Source organism: Oncorhynchus clarkii, chromosome 20 (genome assembly GCF_045791955.1).
Source record: "Oncorhynchus clarkii lewisi isolate Uvic-CL-2024 chromosome 20, UVic_Ocla_1.0, whole genome shotgun sequence".
In the NCBI taxonomy this organism is placed as follows: Eukaryota; Metazoa; Chordata; class Actinopteri; order Salmoniformes; family Salmonidae; genus Oncorhynchus; species Oncorhynchus clarkii.
In genome coordinates, this window is record NC_092166.1 from 14,179,488 (window position 1) to 14,204,512 (window position 25,025).

General features: G+C 42.4%; 1 protein-coding gene across 1 annotated transcript in view; it reads right to left on the bottom strand.

Annotated features, from left to right (window-relative positions):
• Positions 1-5,267: 5,267 nt before the first annotated feature.
• Positions 5,268-25,025, bottom strand: part of LOC139375967 (protein phosphatase 1L-like) — a 40,679-nt gene continuing 20,921 nt past the window's right edge. The window contains exons 2-4 of the mRNA XM_071117954.1: positions 11,245-11,419; positions 8,354-8,515; positions 5,268-7,669 (exon numbers count right to left, since the gene is read on the bottom strand). Of these exons, the coding sequence (XP_070974055.1) occupies positions 7,317-7,669; positions 8,354-8,515; positions 11,245-11,419 (690 nt within the window). The 3' untranslated portion in view covers positions 5,268-7,316. The remainder of the gene's footprint in view (positions 7,670-8,353; positions 8,516-11,244; positions 11,420-25,025) is intronic.

A 25,025-nucleotide genomic window follows, 5' to 3' on the forward strand; every position in this document is an offset into this window, starting at 1 on the left:
TGCGTTTTTGTGTGGCTTAATAATTAGTGTGAAAATACCAAAAAAAATGTGTGACTTAATTCGTAGCAAAAGATACATTTTTCGACTTCATTCATAGGAAAATTCATTTTTTAGGGGCAAACTTAGGAAAAATCTTTTGAAAGTTATTGGAGCAGTGCATTTGGGGCAATGGTGTTCCACACTGCTTATTTTTGTCCCACATTTATTTATATATATATAAAAAACGTTAACAACCCAATATTGTTAATCGACCAGGTTATCACTGAAATACTTATAATAAAATAGTAGCATTATGTTTTTTATTTATGCCTATGATGTTTTCTATGCTTTGGGATACTGGTGCTATGTCAGATTTTATGAGGGTTGCCAGATTGGAGAAAAAGCTGTATTTGCCTGTTTTTTTGTGGTATCGATAAAGGTATTTGATTGAAGATGGGGATACATTTTCATGATGGGAAATTAATTCATCAATAAATGTGGGGAAACAGAATACCTGCAAAGAAAAATATGTTTGGTTTATATTCCCCTGGTGCAGCTGCATGGTATTTGCAACTATAACAAGTCTGGACTATGATCAATTAAGCCATATCATTGCAGTTGAACAGGTTCATGTAAAATAATGAATTATGTTGGTTTACACTTATGGCACTTCCAAGGCCGTTTCATGATGATTATTACCACCGTGTCAATCATGTTATGTACTTAGGCTATTGTAACAAGGCATTATAGGCCTACTGCCTCTGCCCAGAGGAATACTAGGCTTTCATGGTAATGGCCGTTAGAGTTCACTTTGCCACGTATGAGCCCTGTCTAGCCCTGTCTAAGTCCCTGTTGAAGCTTTCACTTTCTTCTGCTACATTGGTGGCAGCGGTGGGATCACGTCCAGCTCATGCCTATTTATGTGATCTAGTGTTGGGAAGCATTCTGTTTTTCAACATTGTGTTGGGTGTAATTACATTGATATACTTAGTGAACAATGGTTAAGAAACAATGGGTGTGACGGATAAAAGTAGTAATTACAGGTGTGATCAAGCCTTACATCAAAGTTGCCCGAAGCTGAATGGAAAGTGCTTTGCCCTGAACAGTTATTCAGAAGAAAATCCTCTGTGACTGTCTCATTTAAATAAGTTAACTCACTAGTGTGTTCCCAAAACAAACATATTTTACACATTTACAAACTACCTGTTTAAAGTGCTATTACAAACCATGGTGTTCTGTTGTTACTGAAGCTTATAGAGCTAATAACCTGACAATGATCCACATCATATGGATAGACAAATAATGTGTGTTATGCAGCAAAACACAACTATCCTTTTAATTGGATGCAAACCAGTAATATGAATCACTGTTGATCCATCCTGTTCTGATCTAATGAGATGGCTGTAGGATTTTCTACAGCCTTTCCCAGTCAGGAAGGACGAAGCTAGGTCCCTCTTGGTTTCTAATTGGTGAAGACTGAACTCAAGTTAGGGGTTATATGTCAAACTCCCCTATACCACTTTGCCCAACATCTTATACCCCTGAGGTTATAAATAAACATTTTTTTAAGGTGATATAACTTATATCAGTATTATAGGCCTGTGAAACCCATATCCCAATAACGGCTTTCAGACTGAGAATTTCTCACTGGAAATTGCTGCTGACATTGAACATAGCCTAGGGTTAGGGTATTTAATTCATTTCATATTCTCCTATGCCTCTCTTCCCAACATGTTATACCCCATAGGTTGTAAATAACCCCCTTTTTAAAGTGATATAACTTGTATCATTATTATGTGAACCCCATAGCTGAATGGCTTCAGACTGAGCTTTTTTTATGGAGAGCGATTTCCGTTTTATAACAGGCGGTGTCCATTTATTTACAGTAGTGTGTTGGTTAATTATTGCTTTCTTCAGTGGAAATACAGAATGTGTATAAAAATGCCAAATATACCAAAAGCTAAATCAAGCAGAGATTTACGACTATTTAACCATGTTAATCATTACAGAAAAATGCAAACTACAAACATGTAACCAGTTATAGATAATGAATACATGACAACTAGATACAGATGTTTGATAAATTATTCATACAAAATTCTAGGAGTTGGCTATAACATGAGTACAAACAATGTGAGTGTGTGTGTATGTGTGTAAATGTTCGTGTGTGTGTGTTTTATCATTTCCCATCATAAAAATGTATCCCCATTCCCCAATCAAGTATCTTCATTGATACACACAAAAAAACAATTAAAAAGTGGAGCCTTGTAACATAGAAAACAGTATTGGTATATAAAAGAAAAAATAAGAACATAAGGCTACTGTTATATTACAATAATTTTGGTGACAACCTGGTTGATTGTGTTGTTAACGCGTTACTATTGCGTTATATTGTGTTGTTAACGCGTTACTATTGCGTTATATTGTGTTGTTAACGCGTTACTTTTAAAATATAAATAAATGTGGGACACAAAAAAATGCAGTGTAGAACACCATTGACCATCATCTCTCTAACAACTTTCAAAAGATATTTCCGAAGTTTGCCCTCCAAAAATGTATTTTCCTATGAATGAAGTCGCACAAAAATGTGTATTTTCCTAATAATTAATTTGCACAAAAAAGTGTATTTTCACACGAATTAAGACACACAAAAACCCACAGAATCTGCTGAAATAGTTTTTGTACATATTTGCAAGAATTGAGTGTGAGATTGTGTTGCCAGATTACTTATGCTTGGTTTAAATATACACGTGATCTTTCCATACTCACTGGGCGCAGTTGTCAACTAATGTGAAATGTCAATGTGAAATCAACAAAAAATGTTCCCATGTCATTGGATTTAGGTTAAAAGCTGTGTGAAAAAATACGAAATTCCCTTAAATCCAATCCGTTTCCCACGCTGATTCAATGTCATCACATTTCATTATTTGGTTGAAATGTCATGGAAACAACGTTAATTCAACCAGTTTTTGCACGGTGGAATTTCTATCTTCATATTACTGTAAATGCCAAACGGTCCCATCAAGTTGCTGACTACAAATACAGCCCACCACAAAACAGAAATAGATGAGTGTATTTCCAAACTCAGTCTGGAAAGAGAAAAAGACACATCACAATCAAACCCTGGTTGTGTTGATTGATTTCGATGCAGTAGTATGCTGGTAGCCTAAAAAGGTAAAGTCGAAGTTCATGGGTGTGGCTCCTGCCCTTGGCATATCTCTTCAGTTTTACTGATACCATTGTTTCCCTTACAAAAAAAGATTGCAGTCAGAGTGCAGTTTAACTGCAGTATGCTGAAAATACTGCATCCAAATAATACCACAGTCGACCGCAGTTACTGCACTTTTACAGTTTCAAAACTGCAATCTTTTTTGTGTAAGGGTTGCGATGAGAAGACTAGTAACATAAATAAATACATAAATAAATAAATAATAATAAGTATCTTTGCTGTAGTCATTGTAGACATAAATGTTCTCATCCACATGACGGCGGCATTGTTCCTTTTTCTGCCAGCAGGTGGCCTAGGACTGCATATGTGCCAAGATAATCCACTTTATCGAGCCTATTATGAAGTCCGTTCCACAGGGTTTTAAATAGTTGACACCTGAATTGTGCTTAAATATGTTTTCACTGAATAGGCAGGCCTATGAACATACTGGTTAAAATGAAACTTGCTCATGCTGGATAACACGTCAAAGAAAATGTAGGATAAATGTGCGCAAAGAACAATGGCACAATGAATGGACTAAGGCGACTCCAGAGTGGAGGCACCTGATTAGGCTGTGCTTCCAAACATGCATTTTCATCCACAAATGTTAGATTAATTAATGATAATACAACGTTTGGTGTATTAACCTTAGGACAGTGGATGATAACAATCTGCTGGATAACATGCACCCAGAGAGTAATCAATCCGATGTAATTATTTTTCTCACTGGTCAGTGCAAAGTGGTGCGGTCAAGCACATCCCCCTGAAACTTCTCTCAGTCACTGATCTTCTGTCCCCTTGAGAGAAACACCGCACAAGTACGCCGCGGCGATTACCCACGATTGCGCAGAAGCCCGAGAAGCACCCTACTAGAGAATGCTAAACTTTCTCATGAATAGAGACCAATTTAAAACCATAGATGTCACTATGTTTCAGGATCTTGTCCATTTCTCTCTCGGCTTCATCCAAACTCCACCCGTCGGGTCATCCATTACATATACCAGTCCCGTGTCCCGGCGGCTGTAGTGCCATGAGTGGGGTCGCGTACTCCTCTCATGAATCCCTGCGTCATACGAGAGGTCCGGCCTCTTCACCGTCTCTTGGAACCGGATAGTAAGGGCACGCGTGGAGCTTTCGTTCATTTTTTGATACACTGAATTGCGTTTCACGGGCGCCTGAGCACCAAAGCACTGGAACAGCTCCCACACCTCTACTACAGTGGGCTTGGAACCGCGCTGACCCATTCTTCAAAACTAAGACCAAATTCACCTCAAAAGCAGATATGAGTCAGCTCCGGAAGAACCAAAGCTCAGATAGAGACCCTAATTGCAAACACCCTCAAAGGTCCTGTCTTTCCTCACTTGTGCTGTTGTTTGCTACACACTTGTCTCGCTTGGCCCAATGACCGAATACTTCTTATAGAGGCTCAGTATCCCAAATAATGAGCTTAGCTTTCCTGTAAGGCGGCGTTAAGTACAGTGACTTTGGTTTACGGAAAACCTGTTGAATGTTACCACACGTCTCTGGCATTTTGCACATTCGATAAGACTATTTTACAAATGTAGACCAACATGCTATTCTAAGGCAGGTTCCACCTGGCACCGGCCGTCAGTTTTGACTTGGCCCCTAGCTTGCTCGCTGTCTAGGCGAGGCACGCCAGCAACTGCCAAGCCTCTGTAGCTAGTGGTAGGGTGTTTGGTTACTAGAGTTATAGCGCAGACAGAACTATTTGTGCCTGTGTCTAGCAGTCCCAGAAGTGTATCAACAACGTCATATGTTTTCTTTCTGGCTGTGATCTCACCAGCCCAAACATTCGTATGCTTGTTGTCATCATTGAGGATTTTCAAATAAAACCCAATCAATTGTTTAGTGTCATGACGTGACTGATGGGAAACGTATGCAATGTGTGACAATCCAGCACACCGGTGAAGCAAGAAACATGAATACAGAGATATGATTGTTCGTGCGTCATTGTGGTTTCTCACGGGCCCCAGAGAATAGTGCACAATACTGTTTCTTGGCGGCCATACTTGGTTTGTAGGCTACAGAAAGGTCACATACACATTGCCATACATGAATAAGCAACAGAGGTCAGACAAACCCGTTTATTAATTCCTTTACTGTATTATATTTTCAATAAATTATTGGACCTATAATGTTAAAAAGTAATTTACTGTGTTAAATCACAGAGTGCAGTGGCAGCTAAATAGACTGTCTGCACAGTCTGTCAAATTGGCAGGAATAACAAACGAAAACAGCAACATTTGACATGGTAGCATTGGATTTTAATACTGACAGACTGCATTCAGAAAATTCATACATTTTGTGTTTGGCAGATTATATGAGTGACTTGTTGGTGAACTGTCTACAAGTGATGCTTGTTGCATTATCAACGTATGCATACTGTATGCACAGGTGAACAATAAACATCGGTGTAGGTTTTGTTTTGACAAGATTAAAACTGAAAAAATAAGGCAATTAAGGTACATTGTGACAAATGATAAACGGTTTGCCACATCATAGGGCAGCAGATAACCTACCTGTTAGAGCGTTGTGCTAGTAACTGAAAGGTTGCTGGTTTGAATACCCGACCAGACAAAATAAAACATCTGTCGATATACCCTTGCGCAAGGCACTTAACCTTAATTTGCTACAAGGGCACCGTACTATGGTTAACCCTATAAACAACACCTATTCGGTGTATATGATAATATAACATATCTTTTTTTTAAATTCAAATTATGTACCTATGAAATAAATACCAGGCAGGTCACCCCTTATACAAGTCAGTATTCAATGTCCATCCATGTCTGAGGACTCCGGGAGATAAAAGAGGAAACTAGCCACTTAGGACAACAGTCAGTGCTGTTCCCTTCCAGTATGTTTGGGTTTTGCTAGGACGTTGTGAAAGGGGATGGCGGTTGGGTGTAAACATCTGCATTTGGTTCCAAAAGTTGCATATTCAAATCCAGCGATAGAAAGCAGTTTTTATATTTTGGTTTTAAGCCCATCCCAAACCTTCATTCTGAAAGGTTCATGTATAACCGTAATAATTCTGAATTAATGCCTAAACATTACCCTAACCTAAAAAATGTGGAGTTAAAAAAACCTTAAACACTTTGAAATTTGATGTTTGGAACAACTTCGAAATTTGATGTTTGAGAAACATGAATGAACGTCAAATTCTGAGGTGAGCCTGTGAGAAATTGTTGGAAATACAGTCATAATAGTAGTATTCAATACAGTAGCACACTTGTAAAATTAACACACGGGTGGCCATATTACTGTCAATTAGCCTTCCTGTTTCAGCTGTGTAGCCTTTAACTCAGTCGCCATGGGTAACGGTGCTTTAATAAGCAGTCTGAGATGCACCTCCCAGTCTGTACGATTCCCATGATCGAAGGCATCAACACCTGAGTGCTAAAATCCACAGATCTTTCCTAAACACGGATAGGCTAAACAAATGTCCTATACAGGTCCAGTACCATAATACAGTAACTTAACATCAGCCCTGTTAAGACTATGTTGACGAAAAAGGCAATGGCTGGAACTAGATCAGGGTATAACTGATCCTGTATATGACCAAGAACATTTTTATGGGCCGATACGTAAGGGCTTATCATTCCACCAAAATGAAAAGTCTCAACAGGTGCTTATTCTTTTACAGTTTTCTTTAGGACAGTATCAGTCCTGTGACAGTACAACACACTGCAGCAGGGCGTGCAGAGAACACTAGATCAGTTTGCTTTACTGTTTGAGTCAGAGAGTCATCTCAGTGATGAAGAAGAGGTGATCTCCAGTTGTGTGTTCGTGCTGAATGCCAATGTGTGAGACGGCAGATGGACGTGTGTATGTGTGAGTGTGTCAAGATGATCAAGCACTCCAGCTTCCGAGTTAAGGCCATAATTCAAGCAAAAATACTTCTCTATCCAAAAGTCATAGTCAGAAATGAAAAATAAACTACATAGTTTAGGATGTTGGTGTGGTTATACATGCGTTTCAAAGAGAATGCCAGGTATTCATGTTGCAACAGTTCCCAATCCTCCCCATTGATTGCTTGCTGCACTATCCATACGAGAGTCTATCTATAACATAATAACCCCATCACAAACTTGTGACATCACCGCCTCTACTCCTCAGCCTTGCTCCCCACGGGACCGCTCTTGAACTTGACCACCATGATGGTGATGTTGTCGGGGCAGCCGCGGTAGAAAGACTGCAGCACGATGCTCTTGGCACCGTAGTGCGGCTCGTCCAGGCGCTCGCGAATGAAACGCACTGCCTCCTCGTTGCTGAAAGCGTCCCACAGCCCGTCCGACGCCAGGATCATGAACTCGGGCTGCAGTTTGTCCAGGTCAAAGGTCAACACGTCGGGGTCGGGGATGACCACGTTGAGGTTCTTTAGGGGGTAGTCGCCCAGCGAGCGAGACATGGCCAGGATGCCCTGGACGCGCCATGAGCCGTTGAAGCTGATGAAGCCCCCTGGTGGTGAAGGAATGGAAGTGCAATGCCCTATGATTAAACTATCAGTAACTTTATTATCTCACACTGGGACATTGGTCATTGATTGTGTACATGAAAAAAAAGTGCAGATGGAGCAAGGGAATTTCTGTATCACAGTCAAATGACATATCTATATATTTATAGATATTTAGATATTCTATTTACCAAATCCACCTCAGCATATCAGTGCTTCCTATCATTTGTCAGACCAAGTAATGTATTCAACTTCTCTTGCACTTCAAACGAGGGCCAATAGGTGGTGAGTCAAGGCTGCAATTCTGCAGTCTCTCCTTTTGACACTAATTCGTTCTAGTGAGTTATCCTAGCGTGCCATTGTGATCTGCTCAAGTATGGGAAACATTTTATGTGGTCATGACGTCATGCACTACCTTCCACAGCCAAGAAATTGGTATGTGTGTTTTGTTTCTGTGCTGAACACTAAGGGCCGGTTTGCTGGACACAGATTAAACCTGGTTCTGGACTAAGAAACAGTTCTCCAATTAAAGTGGTCTTTAGTTCATGAGTAGGGCTAATCTGATTCAGGAAACCCACCCAAATATGTGAGTTCACTGTGTTGAGTTTAGCTAGGTTTGACACAAACACATATTTTTAACGCCCCCATAGCGTTGTGGTGCTGTACACCCATGCTGGTGGTCCGCTCACCTGCCCTCTTGATCCTCTTGCGCTCCTTCAGCTGGTATGGCTTGTGGTCATGTGACAATGCCACAGCGTTTCCGTCCTTGTCACACAACACGCCTCGTGAGTCCCCAACGTTGGCCACCGTCAGCTCCCTGTCCGATAGCAGGGCCACCAGACATGTAGTACCTGAGAGAGGGAGACAGAGGTGATATTTCAATTTAAAGGGACATTACATTCCAAAACCATAGATGATCTAAACAAGCGATGCCCTGGACGTGGGCTCATCTTGACATTAGACTACTGTTATTATCTGAAAACATCTAGGTGTAATTAACCTTTAAGTACATGTTTTTCACCTGTGATTCTCATTCTCAGAATACCACAAGTGTATCAAAGTCCGCTAACCAACCACAATACTGAGAGCCATACTGTATTTCCGTCACAGCTATGAAAGTCCAGGTAACAGGAGAAGGCCCAAATAACGTATCTGACAAAGGTCTACCTTTTCATGTCCTCCTCCTCCATTGAAAAATCCAGTGATTTATAAGGTACTGTTTCCAGTACATTCATCTAATCCATTTCTCAGGGCTGACAATAAATCTCTCAGGGCAACAAAGCAGCTTCGTGTACTCCGTGACACTGACTTTGTGTCTTGACCTTCCAAAGGTTGTCTCCATGGAGACATTTCACCCCTGCCATAATAAATAATACTACATTTGATGTATACAGCTTTACTTTTACAGACCAAATCTGTAAAAAAATCAAAAGTACTTTACATTTCCATTTTTTTTATTTTTCTCCCTTTAGGCATAAAGTGATTGGGATATTTTAAAGAGGGTCAACTCTGACCTGTTTTAACCCTTGTGTTGTCTTAAGGGTAAAAAAATACCCGCCACTATGTTTAACAGCAGAGAAAACTTGAATTTGATGACTTTTCCTAGAGTGACCCCAACATTAGAAAAAGTGTTTCATGTTTCAGTGCCCAACAGGTCGTATATAAGATTTTTTCAGATGTCCAGGAGGAACAAGAGAACAATGATTTAGAAGAGGAGGAGGTATCTGAAGAAGAATATGGGGAAGAATACAACCCAGAGCACGATGCATAATCTTCAGATGAAGAAGAAATCCCCCAAGCTGAAAGAGAGACATTTTTATCAAAGAACAGCAAAATAACATGGTCCTTGTCACAATATGACAGCCAGGGCAGGATGGAAGCACAAAATGTCATAAGGATGACCCCAGGGCCCACAAGACATGCAGTTGCCCATGCCCAGGACATCTACATCACAACAGCCATAAAAAAAATCCTCCTGGAGATGACAAATTCATGGCATCAAGATATGGGTGGCCTGTGACGCACAATCCAGATACGCTTGGAAGATGCAAGTCTACACAGGGAAGCCGACCAGTGGAGGACCGGGTTGTGCTTGATGTGACAGATGGACTGAGGGGGCACAATGTCATGTGTGACAATTTCTTCACCTCTTATGAACTCAGCCAGCAGCTCCTAAAGAGGAAGATCACCATGGTTGGCACAGTTAGAAAGAACAAGCCTGAGCTCCCCTGCACTCCTCGCAACAAGGGGAAGACAGGCCTTCTCATCAAAGTTTTCCTTCACCCCCACCACCACTCTAATTTCTTACCTCCCAAAGAGGAACAAGAGTGTGGTCCTCCTGAGCACACTGCACAAAACGGCTGAGATCAGTTATCGTGAGGACAGGAAGCCAGCCATCATCCTGGATTACAACCACAACAAAGGAGGCGTTCTGAACAAGGTGATTGGAATTTACAGCTGCAGGAGGATGACTGCCTGCTGGCCCCTGGTCATCTTCCATAACATCATTGATGTGTCCTCATACAATGCCTTTGTGATATGGGACCAGATCAACCCTACCTGGAGGCCTGATAAGCGGAACAAGAGGAGGGTGTTCCTGGAGCAGCTGGGAAAGGCCTAATATAAACCCACACATTATATAACCCCACACATTCAAAGAAGGGAGCGCCTCCCCCTCACAGCAGCCTCTGCAGCGCTTGTGAAAGCTGTTCAGGGGGCTGAATCTAGTCCTGATCCACCTGAGGCTGCAGCTGGGGCAGGCAAGAGGAGGAGATGCCAATTCTGCCCCCAAAGGAGGACTGTAAGACAAATACTATGTGCTGCACGTGTGAGAAATACATCTGCAAAGTCCAGGCACACAAACCTGCATACTGTCCTACATGTGCTAATTAGAGTTCATTGATTTATGTTCTTCATGTTTTTGTATCTATTATCTTATTTTATTCATATTTATTGTTGTTGTTTATACACCTTGTGGTTGGGGGCAATATTTAAACAAATGGGAGAAGACTAGTATCTTGTAGTTGATTTCCTCATTGTACAGTATATAAGAATATATCAATATGTTGCCAAAAAAGTTCAAGACTGTTATTGCTTCCCTTCAATAAAATGCATTCAAAACTACTTTCTGCATATTTCTGCTACTTTCTTAGGCTATACAAGTGTTATCTCTTGCTAAGAAATGTATGTTTACACCTATGCAGTACCTTTAGCAATAATAAACCTCTACTTTAGTAAAGAAAAAAATGATGACAGGTGTGTTGTAATAAAAACGAGTGGTGTCCACTGATTAAATGCAGTCTTTCTGCTTTGTAAAGAGGCAAAACCCAGATATTCAAAGTTTGTGATGAATGACAGGTTGTTTCTTCATGCAAAATAGATTTGGGGTTTAAAATTCGCCTCTCCCCCTCTGACCCATCTCTGTCCAAGTGTATCGGACTTAATGTCTTAACCAATCTGCAGTATTGCCACATTTTTAACCCGTCCGACCTCGTACTCATAAACATCTCAGAGAAGGAGTGCTGATCCAGGTCCTAAAAGGCTAAACTGATCTTAGATCAGCACTCCTACAGTCCCTCACCTGCTTCGTCGTGATTGGCGGAGAGCTTGTCCACCATGTCTCGGTCTACAGCCAGGATACGCTGCTCCAGGATGCTGGGGTAGGAGGGAACGCTCTCCCTCTTCTCCCTCTCATAGGACAGCAACTGCTTCCTCAGAGCCTCCGGAAGGTGGGCCTTTACATAGTCCGCTGCAGCCTGTGAGAGATGGAGAGAGAGAGGGGAAAAGGGTGGAGAGAGAGAGAGCAATATAAGTATTTAGAAAGTTTTTCATCACGGTTGTGGTTGAATTTTAGTTATTTGACCGGTCAACTTTCTGATGATTGGTTGATACAATTCTGTGCTTTTACTTGTACAGTGGTACAGAATGCTTGTTTTTTGCCTGTAAATGAATCCAGATGAAATGTTTGAACGAGGCACATTTATTTTTTCTGTGTTCAGCAGTGTGGTGAGCCTCCGATGCTGTAAATGACTGATAGCCTATTTCTCAAGGACACAGGTTGTCTTAGTGCCCATATTTTGCAAGAATACAGCCAGGAGATAGCCGCCAATGTAAACAGAGACTATCAGACGTTTAGTTTAAAAATGTCTGTTTATATAATGGAAATTGTTATATCTGAATTCAAAGTCCAAACAAGTTCCTCATCTTATAATACATTGAGCCCAAACTACAAGTTTAAAACACAAAAAAAGTACTATTGAAATACACACCAAAAGGCATGACACCAATGTTTTCTAGGACCTACCAGAGATATCCAAACAAAAGCTATACATAGTGCAAGACCAGAGAAATTATATTTGCCGAGCACATTTTATACCGTATGTAGAAAGGGTTTCAATGTGGCAGGCTGTCTACAGATAATTCATGTGTCTACTTACAGCACTGGGTGAATGGAGGCAATATGTAGAAAGGGTTTCAATGTGGCAGGCTGTCTACAGATAATTCATGTGTCTACATACAGCACTGGGTGAATGGAGGCAATATGTAAGAGATTTTAAAATGCATGCTCAAATGCACACTTGGTGTCTTTGCTCATTTCCAATATGAATTAATTAATTAATAATGACTAATCAATTACCATGGGCCAAACCCGGCGGGCATGAAGGTTAATTAATGAATAATGACTAATCAATTACCATGGGCCAAAGGTTAACACTGGTTTCCAGTGCTGTTAAAGAGACGGTCTGTTTCTCTTTATATATTCAAATTAGAACAGTAAATATCCTTGGTTTTACTACACGTAGACACGTGATTTCAGTTGGATTTAAAGAGGTGTATTTTCAGTATTTGACTGATTATTTCTATTCTGATACGTGGAAAAGAAAACGGAGAAGGAAGGTTCGCCAGATGTTCTGTGCTGAATTATTCAACATCCTCTCTTCCTCTCCATTCCTCCCTCCTTCCTGCTCTCTTTTTTAGCCCTTTTCTTTATGTTCACTGCCTCCTTTCTCCTCAGATCATGTTCATCATATTGAATATTAATTCAGCTGCTGGAAGTTTATATATTTCATTATAGAAGCGTTCAAAACTCTTAAGACTTGAGACTCGACACACTCATGTCATCGTTTGCATATTCTTACACTTTGCAATCAATAGTTCTTGTGTTTTAATCAGTCCTGTAATCAAGCCATCCAATTAACCGAGGCAGATGAGATATTAACGAACAAACTCATTTCACTCATGGTGATAATTGTAGGAGCAGATTGATTTGAGAGAGAGGAGAGGAGCATGTAATTAGGAAGTGAAATGGAATAAAATAAATGATTAAAACAGTCTTCATTCGTCACCAGTGTGAGTAATCTCTCACTCTCTCTGAGTGTAATCATTAATTAGTTCAATTTGTTTGGGAGGAACACAGGGAGCCTTGAATAGTGAATGTAAAGTTACCCATCCAAGAGCCCAAATTACTAAGCCATGTAAAAGTAAATTTAGCATTCAACTTTTTTCATTCAATTCAATGTATATTTTGCATCTTGAAATTATCTGACTTTGGTGATGAAGACCATTAAACTGCGAAAAGATTGAAAAAGGATAGAGTTCAGAATTTGCTACATATTTGTAGTTTAAGGACACACTGCTCAGACAGAGACAAGCTGTTCTGTACACGATATTTGTTAAGGAGACATTTTGCTCCTTTTGATACCAGGGGAAAGCAAACATCTATTTTAACTCGCAGAAAATAATTTGTAAAAAAGCAATTGAGCATGTGTCCTCACATTGACCACAAACCCCTCCTGCGACTTGAAGGCGGACTTCTACAGACTTGGGTAACTGAAAGGTTCATACTGAAAAGGTGAACATTTAGTCCTCTGAGTGTGTTGGGTTTGGTGCTTTCTCCAACTAACACATCTCTGTTACTCCCACCACATGCTTACCAAAAGAGCTCAGCTCAGGATAGGTTAATTCAACACTCCCCCCAGCCCCTTCTGATAAAAAGTTCCACAACACAAACCCATATGCATGAGCTTATAACTCATTCACTCAGCAACCTAGTCTACTGTGCATGTTTCTCTTGACGTGCCTCTGGCAGTACTGACAATGTTGTGAAACCTTCCCCTTGTGATTTCTCAGAAGGACCAGGCCTTCCTTGTGAACCAACTCTACAACCAAGGGGGCCTGCCCGATGTAGGCATCGACGACTCCCTCCTGCGGTATTCTGGGCTCAACTCGTCGGTCGTGCTGCAGGACCACTCTGCCCAGCTGCTGGCCTTTGTGGGCAGCCAGGCCCCATCCTACGTGGCCAGCCTGGGTGCGGTTCTTGCCGGCCTGAGCAGTGGGCATTGGTGCTCTGGTGGTCTCCATGATCTTAGAGATCAGCGCAGCAGGTCACGGGGAGCCCCAGTGAGACGTGTCCCACCTGCTCCGCTGTGTCTTTGCTGAAGAGAAAGCTTCAGAAGTGCGTGACCTGATGGAGGAGTACCTGAAGCGCTACCGGATGCATGTGGGGGCTAGTGAGCACCTGCTGAAGGACACGCGCCGTCTGGAGGCTGAGCTCAGCGTGCAGCTGACTCGTCTGAAGAACTCCATGCTGTACGACGGCCAACATTAGCACGCGGGCACTCAAGCACTGGGTCAACGGAGCCGCCTTCCACTCCCAGATGCTGGTGCACCAAGCCCGTCTGGAGCAGGACAATGGGACAGCTGCCCATGCAGCTCTGAGCTCCTACCTGCAGGAACTACACTGGGCGAGTACAGGAGGTACAGAAGCTCCAGCCTGGAAATGGTGAAAGATTGGTATGGTTCTTGTCACAAGCGGGAGAGAAAGAGGAGGCAGATGTGTTCCGGGGATTGTTGGCCATCATGTTCAGTTTGTGACAAAGAGACTGGCGAGACACGAAGCGTTCCACTCCTAAACAAAGATTCATGGTATCTACCAAGAAGCTATTGCAAACAGATCAAAGAGGCCTACATCAATCACACATTCTCAAACTATGACCAGATCACAGGTATGAAGGGTTATTTCACAGCCATCCAGGTGAACCTGACCAACCTTATAGCTCAGCGTGGCATCTTCCATGTTCCCACACAACTGTCTCTAGCAAACCAAACAGAACCCAGGCAACAGGGTTGGAGTCGATTCACTGGTGTACAGATGGAAAAGTATTAATAAAGATGATCAAGTTACCCAGAAACCCCTGGATTTCAGATAAGAAGTTCTGACTTGAACGTGTGTGTGTTTGGGGGGGGGGGGCTCTGATTTATGTGTTCCTGGCAAAACTCCCACTGAGAACAAGGTCCACCTTCATAGTCATAGCTCATGTATGTCACTCAGTCACCATGACCACAGGAAGGGTAACAGGATCATGCACGCGTGCACACACACACCCAGCAGGGGTGGTAAGGGGACCCGACAGGAAGGTTAAATATTTAAGGATAGGAATAGTCTGAAAGTTCCAGATAGATATGTAAACAGCCTGCCCTTTCAGACTCCACTACACAAGGCCAAGCACGTCCCTTATCTTAAAGGGTAGGTAGCATAAACGTAACCACATGTAACATATGGGTTTGCATTAGAATATGCATTAAAAGTCCCAATGCAAAGTTACACCTCACTTTTCTATTTGTTTTAGTTATTATATAAAAAAATCAGAATTCTGAATGCTGCCTACTCCCTATAAAGTAAACTGTAACAGAAATAACTTCAAATTAAACCAAATCGATTACACTCAGCAAACTTACAAGCAAATACTTTGTGTGTATTGTTTCTTGCAAGGTTGCTAGCCAACTAGCCTGCTAACGTTACATTGCTATCAACACCTAGCGTACAGCGACATTAAAGTAAACCAAAGTTTTCTAAATATATAACGGCATCTAACCAGTTATCAAATAATGTTACTGGTAAATGCAGTTATCTTAGCCAGCAAGCCATCCAGCTAAAGTTAAGTCATTTTAGCCTGCTAACTAACCAGCTAACCAGCCAACCACCACGGTCTATGTAAGTAATAAACCAGAGAACAACTAGTCTAGCACAGACAGGAACTCCCATTCCAAATCCTGCCTTCAACTGGTTAAACTAAACCATCAAAGTCCTCCTGGGTGAAATGATTACTGCATACAGTAGACGTGTGCAGGGTTCCCATGCTCGAAACTACTCGCTTCAACCTGACAAATCGTTCCGACTTCAAAGCTTGCTTCTCAGTTTTGAGCCACAAATGAGTCATAACCCCGTCATTGTGGGTATTACTGCACTATGTGGTTATTACTGCACTATGTGGGTATTACTGACTATGTGGGTATTACTGCATTAGCTACAAACAACGGAAAACGACTACAATACTCACTCGACTACCGATACCAAACGCACAGGACAAAAAGAGTTGCAGTTTTTCCACATTGTTGCGTGTTTTTTTTTCTTTGTAGATGTACATAGTAGCTCACCAGCGCTAACACTTGGTCAGAAATATGTAAAAACACTAAAACAGAACTGTTTGTAGTTATAGGTAACCAGATTGTGACTACAACTCAGTTACTGAGTCTTTGACCACACTGTGTTGTTGCTAGAAATTCATGCTTCCTTCCCTTTAACAGGATCTATTTGTAAATTATTATTTTTTACCTTTATTTAACGAGGCAAGTCAGTTAGGATCAAATTCTTATTTACAATGACGGCCTAGGAACAGTGGGTTAACTGCCTTGTTCAGGGGCAGAAGGGCAGATTTTTACCTTGTCAGCTTGGGGATTTGATTGGGTTACTGACCAATCACTCTAACCACTAGGCTACCTGCCTCTAACCACTAGGCTACCCGCCTCCAACCACTAGGCTACCCGCCTCCAACCACTAGGCTACCCGCCTCTAACCACTAGGCTACCCGCCTCCAACCACTAGGCTACCCGCCTCTAACCACTAGGCTACCCGCCTCTAACCACTAGGCTACCCGCCTCTAACCACTAGGCTACCCGCCTCCAACCACTAGGCTACCCGCCTCTAACCATTAGGCTACCCGCCTCTAACCACTAGGCTACCCGCCTCTAACCACTAGGCTACCCGCCTCTAACCACTAGGCTACCCGCCTCTAACCACTAGGCTACCCGCCTCTAACCACTAGGCTACCCGCCTCTAACCACTAGGCTACCCGCCTCTAACCACTAGGCTACCCGCCTCCAACCACTAGGCTACCTGCCTCTAACCACTAGGCTACCTGCCTCTAACCACTAGGCTACCTGCCTCTAACCACTAGGCTACCTGCCTCTAACCACTAGGCTACCCGCCTCCAACCACTAGGCTACCCGCCTCTAACCACTAGGCTACCCGCCTCCAACCACTAGGCTACCTGCCTCTAACCACTAGGCTACCCGCCTCTAACCACTAGGCTACCCGCCTCTAACCACTAGGCTACCCGCCTCCAACCACTAGGCTACCCGCCTCTAACCACTAGGCTACCCACCTCTAACCACTAGGCTACCCGCCTCCAACCACTAGGCTACCCGTCTCTAACCACTAGGCTACCCGCCTCTAACCACTAGGCTACCCGCCTCTAACCACTAGGCTACCCGCCTCTAACCAATAGGCTACCCGCCTCTAACCACTAGGCTACCCGCCTCCAACCACCCCGTATTAGAATGTCATAGAGTGGAACTTTATGGGCCTGGAACCGGTTCAGGGTACACAACCGAAAACCGGAAAATACAATTTTTCAAGGAACAGAAATGGTTAATAACAATCTGTCAAGGCATTTTCTTCTATTCCCACAAAAAACGCCTATCCAAAGCCCTCAATCTGTCACTCAGAAAGTTATTCCAGTGTCTGCCTGCCAGCTGAAAATCTTTGCCTGTGTGTGTGCGCGTGTTTGGGCTACCTGCCCCCCCCCCCCCAATGAAGTATAGTCTACTGTACTGATGTTACCATAGTCTACTGTACTGATGTTACCATAGGCTACTGTCCTGACGTTACCATAGTCTACTGTACTGATGTTACCATAGTCTACTGTACTGATGTTACCATAGTCTACTGTACTGACGTTACCATAGTCTACTGTACTGATGTTACCATAGGCTACTGTACTGATGTTACCATAGTCTACTGTACTGATGTTACCATAGTCTACTGTACTGATGTTACCATAGTCTACTTTACTGACGTTACCATAGGCTACTGTACTGACGTTACCATAGTCTACTGTACTGATGTTACCATAGTCTACTGTACTGATGGCTACTGTACTGATGTTAGCATAGTCTACTGTACTGACGTTACCAAAGTCTACTTTACTGACGTTACCATAGTCTACTGTACTGACGTTACCATAGTCTACTGTACTGATGTTACCATAGTCTACTGTACTGATGGCTACTTTACTGACGTTACCATAGTCTACTGTACTGATGTTACCATAGTCTACTGTACTGACGTTACCATAGTCTACTGTACCGACGTTACCATAGGCTACTGTACTGACGTTACCATAGGCTACTGTACTGACGTTACCATAGGCTACTGTACTGATGGCTACTGTACTGACGTTACCATAGGCTACTGTACTGATGGCTACTGTACTGACGTTACCATAGTCTACTGTCCTGATGGCTACTGTACTGACGTTACCATAGGCTACTGTACTGATGGCTACTGTACTGACGTTACCATAGTCTACTGTACTGACGTTACCATAGGCTACTGTCCTGACGTTACCATAGGCTACTGTACTGATGTTACCATAGTCTACTGTACTGACGTTACCATAGTCTACTGTCCTGACGTTACCATAGTATACTGTCCTGATGAATACTGTACTGATGTTACCATAGGCTACTGTACTGATGTTACCATAGGCTACTGTACTGACATTACCATAGTCTACTGTACTGATGTTACCATAGTCTACTGTACTGATGTTACCATAGGCTACTGTACTGACGTTACCATAGGCTACTGTACTGATGGCTACTTTACTGATGTTACCATAGGCTACTGTACTGATGTTACCATAGGCTACTGTACTGACGTTACCATAGGCTACTGTACTGATGGCTACTTTACTGATGTTACCATAGGCTACTGTACTGATGTTACCATAGTCTACTGTACTGATGTTATCATAGGCTACTGTACTGATGTTACCATAGTCTACTGTACTGATGGCTACTTTGCTGACATTACCATAGTCTACTGTACTGATGTTACCATAGTCTACTGTCCCGACGTTACCATAGGCTACTGTACTGACTTTACCATAGGCTACTGTACTGATGGCTACTTTACTGATGTTACCATAGGCTACTGTACTGATGGCTAATGTACTGACATTACCATAGTCTACTGTACTGATGTTACCATAGTATACTGTACTGACATTAACATAGTCTACTGTACTGATGTTACCATAGGCTACTGTACTGACATTACCATAGTCTACTGTACTGACGTTACCATAGGCTACTGTACTGATGGCTACTTTACTGATGTTACCATAGGCTACTGTACTGATGTTACCATAGGCTACTGTACTGACGTTACCATAGGCTACTGTACTGATGGCTACTTTACTGATGTTACCATAGGCTACTGTACTGATGTTACCATAGTCTACTGTACTGATGTTATCATAGGCTACTGTACTGATGTTACCATAGTCTACTGTACTGATGGCTACTTTGCTGACGTTACCATAGTCTAATGTACTGATGTTACCATAGTCTACTGTCCCGACGTTACCATAGGCTACTGTACTGACTTTACCATAGGCTACTGTACTGATGGCTACTTTACTGATGTTACCATAGGCTACTGTACTGATGGCTAATGTACTGACATTACCATAGTCTACTGTACTGATGTTACCATAGTATACTGTACTGACATTAACATAGTCTACTGTACTGATGTTACCATAGGCTACTGTACTGACATTACCATAGTCTACTGTACTGACGTTACCATAGGCTACTGTACTGATGGCTACTTTACTGATGTTACCATAGGCTACTGTACTGATGGTTACTGTACTGATGTTACCATAGTCTACTGTACTGATGTTACCATAGGCTACTGTACTGACGTTACCATAGTCTACTGTACTGACGTTATCATAGTCTACTGTACTGATGTTACCATAGTCTACTGTACTGATGTTACCATAGGCTACTGTCCTGATGTTACCATAGGCTACTGTCCTGATGTTACCATAGGCTACTGTACTGACGTTACCATAGTCTACAATACTGACGTTACCATAGTCTACTATCCTGACGTTACCATAGGCTACTGTACTGATGGCTACTTTACTGACGTTACCATAGGCTACTTTACTGACGTTACCATAGGCTACTGTACTGATGGCTACTGTACTGACGTTACCATAGGCTACTGTACTGATGGCTACTGTACTGACGTTACCATAGGCTACTGTACTGATGACTACTGTACTGACGTTACCATAGTCTACTGTACTGATGGCTACTGTACTGACATTACCATAGGCTACTGTACTGATGGCTACTGTACTGACGTTACCATAGTCTACTGTACTGATGTTACCATAGGCTACTGTACTGACGTTACCATAGGCTACTGTACTGACGTTACCATAGTCTACTGTACTGACGTTACCATAGTCTACTGTACTGATGTTACCATAGTCTACTGTACTGATGTTACCATAGGCTACTGTCCTGATGTTACCATAGGCTACTGTACTGATGTTACCATAGTCTACTGTCCTGACGTTACCATAGGCTACTGTCCTGATGTTACCATAGGCTACTGTCCTGATGTTACCATAGTCTACTGTACTGACGTTACCATAGGCTACTGTACTGACGTTACCATAGGCTACTGTACTGACGTTACCATAGTCTACTGTACTGACGTTACCATAGTCTACTGTACTGATGTTACCATAGTCTACTGTACTGATGTTACCATAGTCTACTGTCCTGACGTTACCATAGTCTACTGTACTGACGTTACCATAGGCTAATGTACTGATGGCTACTTTACTGACGTTACCATAGGCTACTTTACTGACGTTACCATAGGCTACTGTACTGATGGCTACTGTACTGACGTTACCATAGGCTACTGTACTGATGGCTACTGTACTGACGTTACCATAGACTACTGTACTGATGTTACCATAGTCTACTGTACTGATGTTACCATAGGCTACTGTACTGACGTTACCATAGTCTACTGTACTGACGTTACCATAGTCTACTGTACTGATGTTACCATAGTCTACTGTACTGATGTTACCATAGGCTACTGTACTGATGTTACCATATTCTACTGTCCTGACGTTACCATAGTCTACTGTACTGACGTTACCATAGGCTACTGTACTGATGGCTACTTTACTGACGTTACCATAGGCTACTTTACTGACGTTACCATAGGCTACTGTACTGATGGCTACTGTACTGACGTTACCATAGGCTACTGTACTGATGGCTACTGTACTGACGTTACCATAGGCTACTGTACTGATGGCTACTGTACTGACGTTACCATAGGCTACTGTATTGACGTTACCATAGGCTACTGTACTGATGGCTACTGTACTGACGTTACCATAGGCTACTGTACTGATGGCTACTTTACTGACGTTACCATAGGCTACTTTACTGACGTTACCATAGGCTACTGTACTGATGGCTACTGTACTGACGTTACCATAGGCTACTGTACTGATGGCTACTGTACTGACGTTACCATAGGCTACTGTACTGATGACTACTGTACTGACGTTACCATAGTCTACTGTACTGATGGCTACTGTACTGACGTTACCATAGGCTACTGAACTGATGGCTACTGTACTGACGTTACTATAGGCTACTGTACTGATGGCTACTGTACTGACGTTACCATAGGCTACTGTACTGATGGCTACTGTACTGACGTTAACATAGTCTACTGTACTGATGTTACCATAGGCTACTGTACTGACGTTACCATAGGCTACTGTACTGACGTTACCATAGGCTACTGTACTGACGTTACCATAGTCTACTGTACTGACGTTACCATAGTCTACTGTACTGATGTTACCATAGTCTACTGTACTGATGTTACCATAGGCTACTGTCCTGATGTTACCATAGGCTACTGTACTGATGTTACCATAGTCTACTGTCCTGACGTTACCATAGGCTACTGTCCTGATGTTACCATAGGCTACTGTCCTGATGTTACCATAGTCTACTGTACTGATGTTACCATAGTCTACTGTCCTGACGTTACCATAGGCTACTGTCCTGATGTTACCATAGGCTACTGTACTGATGTTACCATAGTCTACTGTACTGATGTTACCATAGGCTACTGTACTGACGTTACCATAGTCTACTGTACTGACGTTACCATAGTCTACTGTACTGATGTTACCATAGTCTACTGTACTGATGTTACCATAGGCTACTGTACTGATGTTACCATATTCTACTGTCCTGACGTTACCATAGTCTACTGTACTGACGTTACCATAGGCTACTATACTGATGGCTACTTTACTGACGTTACCATAGGCTACTTTACTGACGTTACCATAGGCTACTGTACTGATGGCTACTGTACTGACGTTACCATAGGCTACTGTACTGATGGCTACTGTACTGACGTTACCATAGGCTACTGTACTGATGGCTACTGTACTGACGTTACCATAGGCTACTGTATTGACGTTACCATAGGCTACTGTACTGATGGCTACTGTACTGACGTTACCATAGGCTACTGTACTGACGTTACCATAGGCTACTGTCCTGACGTTACCATAGTCTACTGTACTGACGTTACCATAGTCTACTGTACTGATGTTACCATAGTCTACTGTCCTGATGTTACCATAGTCTACTGTACTGATGTTACCATAGGCTACTTTACTGATGGCTACTGTACTGATGTTACCATAGTCTACTGTACTGACGTTACCATAGGCTACTGTCCTGACGTTACCATAGTCTACTGTACTGATGTTACCATAGTCTACTGTACTGATGTTACCATAGGCTACTATCCTGATGTTACCATAGTCTACTGTACTGATGTTACCATAGGCTACTGTCCTGATGTTACCATAGTCTACTGTACTGACGTTACCATAGTCTACTGTACTGACGTTACCATAGTCTACTGTACTGACGTTACCATAGGCTACTTTACTGACGTTACCATAGTCTACTGTACTGACGTTACCGTAGTCTACTGTACTGATGGCTACTTTACTGACGTTACCATAGGCTACTTTACTGATGTTACCATAGTCTACTGTACTGATGTTACCATAGGCTACTGTCCTGATGTTACCATAGTCTACTGTACTGATGTTACCATAGGCTACTGTCCTGATGTTACCATAGTCTACTGTACTGACGTTACCATAGGCTACTGTACTGATGGCTACTGTACTGATGTTACCATAGTCTACTGTACTGATGAATACTGTACTGACATTACCATATTCTACTGTCCTGACGTTACCATAGTCTACTGTACTGACGTTACCATAGGCTACTGTACTGATGGCTACTTTACTGACGTTACCATAGGCTACTTTACTGACGTTACCATAGGCTACTGTACTGATGGCTACTGTACTGACGTTACCATAGGCTACTGTACTGATGGCTACTGTACTGACGTTACCATAGGCTACTGTACTGATGGCTACTGTACTGACGTTACCATATGCTACTGTATTGACGTTACCATAGGCTACTGTACTGATGGCTACTGTACTGACGTTACCATAGGCTACTGTACTGATGGCTACTTTACTGACGTTACCATAGGCTACTTTACTGACGTTACCATAGGCTACTGTACTGATGGCTACTGTACTGACGTTACCATAGGCTACTGTACTGATGGCTACTGTACTGACGTTACCATAGGCTACTGTACTGATGACTACTGTACTGACGTTACCATAGTCTACTGTACTGATGGCTACTGTACTGACGTTACCATAGGCTACTGTACTGATGGCTACTGTACTGACGTTACTATAGGCTACTGTACTGATGGCTACTGTACTGACGTTACCATAGGCTACTGTACTGATGGCTACTGTACTGACGTTAACATAGTCTACTGTACTGATGTTACCATAAGCTACTGTACTGACGTTACCATAGGCTACTGTACTGACGTTACCATAGGCTACTGTACTGACGTTACCATAGTCTACTGTACTGACGTTACCATAGTCTACTGTACTGATGTTACCATAGTCTACTGTACTGATGTTACCATAGGCTACTGTCCTGATGTTACCATAGGCTACTGTACTGATGTTACCATAGTCTACTGTCCTGACGTTACCATAGGCTACTGTCCTGATGTTACCATAGGCTACTGTCCTGATGTTACCATAGTCTACTGTACTGATGTTACCATAGTCTACTGTCCTGACGTTACCATAGGCTACTGTCCTGATGTTACCATAGGCTACTGTACTGATGTTACCATAGTCTACTGTACTGATGTTACCATAGGCTACTGTACTGACGTTACCATAGTCTACTGTACTGACGTTACCATAGTCTACTGTACTGATGTTACCATAGTCTACTGTACTGATGTTACCATAGGCTACTGTACTGATGTTACCATATTCTACTGTCCTGACGTTACCATAGTCTACTGTACTGACGTTACCATAGGCTACTGTACTGATGGCTACTTTACTGACGTTACCATAGGCTACTTTACTGACGTTACCATAGGCTACTGTACTGATGGCTACTGTACTGACGTTACCATAGGCTACTGTACTGATGGCTACTGTACTGACGTTACCATAGGCTACTGTACTGATGGCTACTGTACTGACGTTACCATAGGCTACTGTATTGACGTTACCATAGGCTACTGTACTGATGGCTACTGTACTGACGTTACCATAGGCTACTGTACTGACGTTACCATAGGCTACTGTCCTGACGTTACCATAGGCTACTGTACTGATGGCTACTGTACTGATGTTACCATAGTCTACTGTACTGATGAATACTGTACTGACATTACCATATTCTACTGTCCTGACGTTACCATAGTCTACTGTACTGACGTTACCATAGGCTACTGTACTGATGGCTACTTTACTGACGTTACCATAGGCTACTTTACTGACGTTACCATAGGCTACTGTACTGATGGCTACTGTACTGACGTTACCATAGGCTACTGTACTGATGGCTACTGTACTGACGTTACCATAGGCTACTGTACTGATGGCTACTGTACTGACGTTACCATATGCTACTGTATTGACGTTACCATAGGCTACTGTACTGATGGCTACTGTACTGACGTTACCATAGGCTACTGTACTGATGGCTACTTTACTGACGTTACCATAGGCT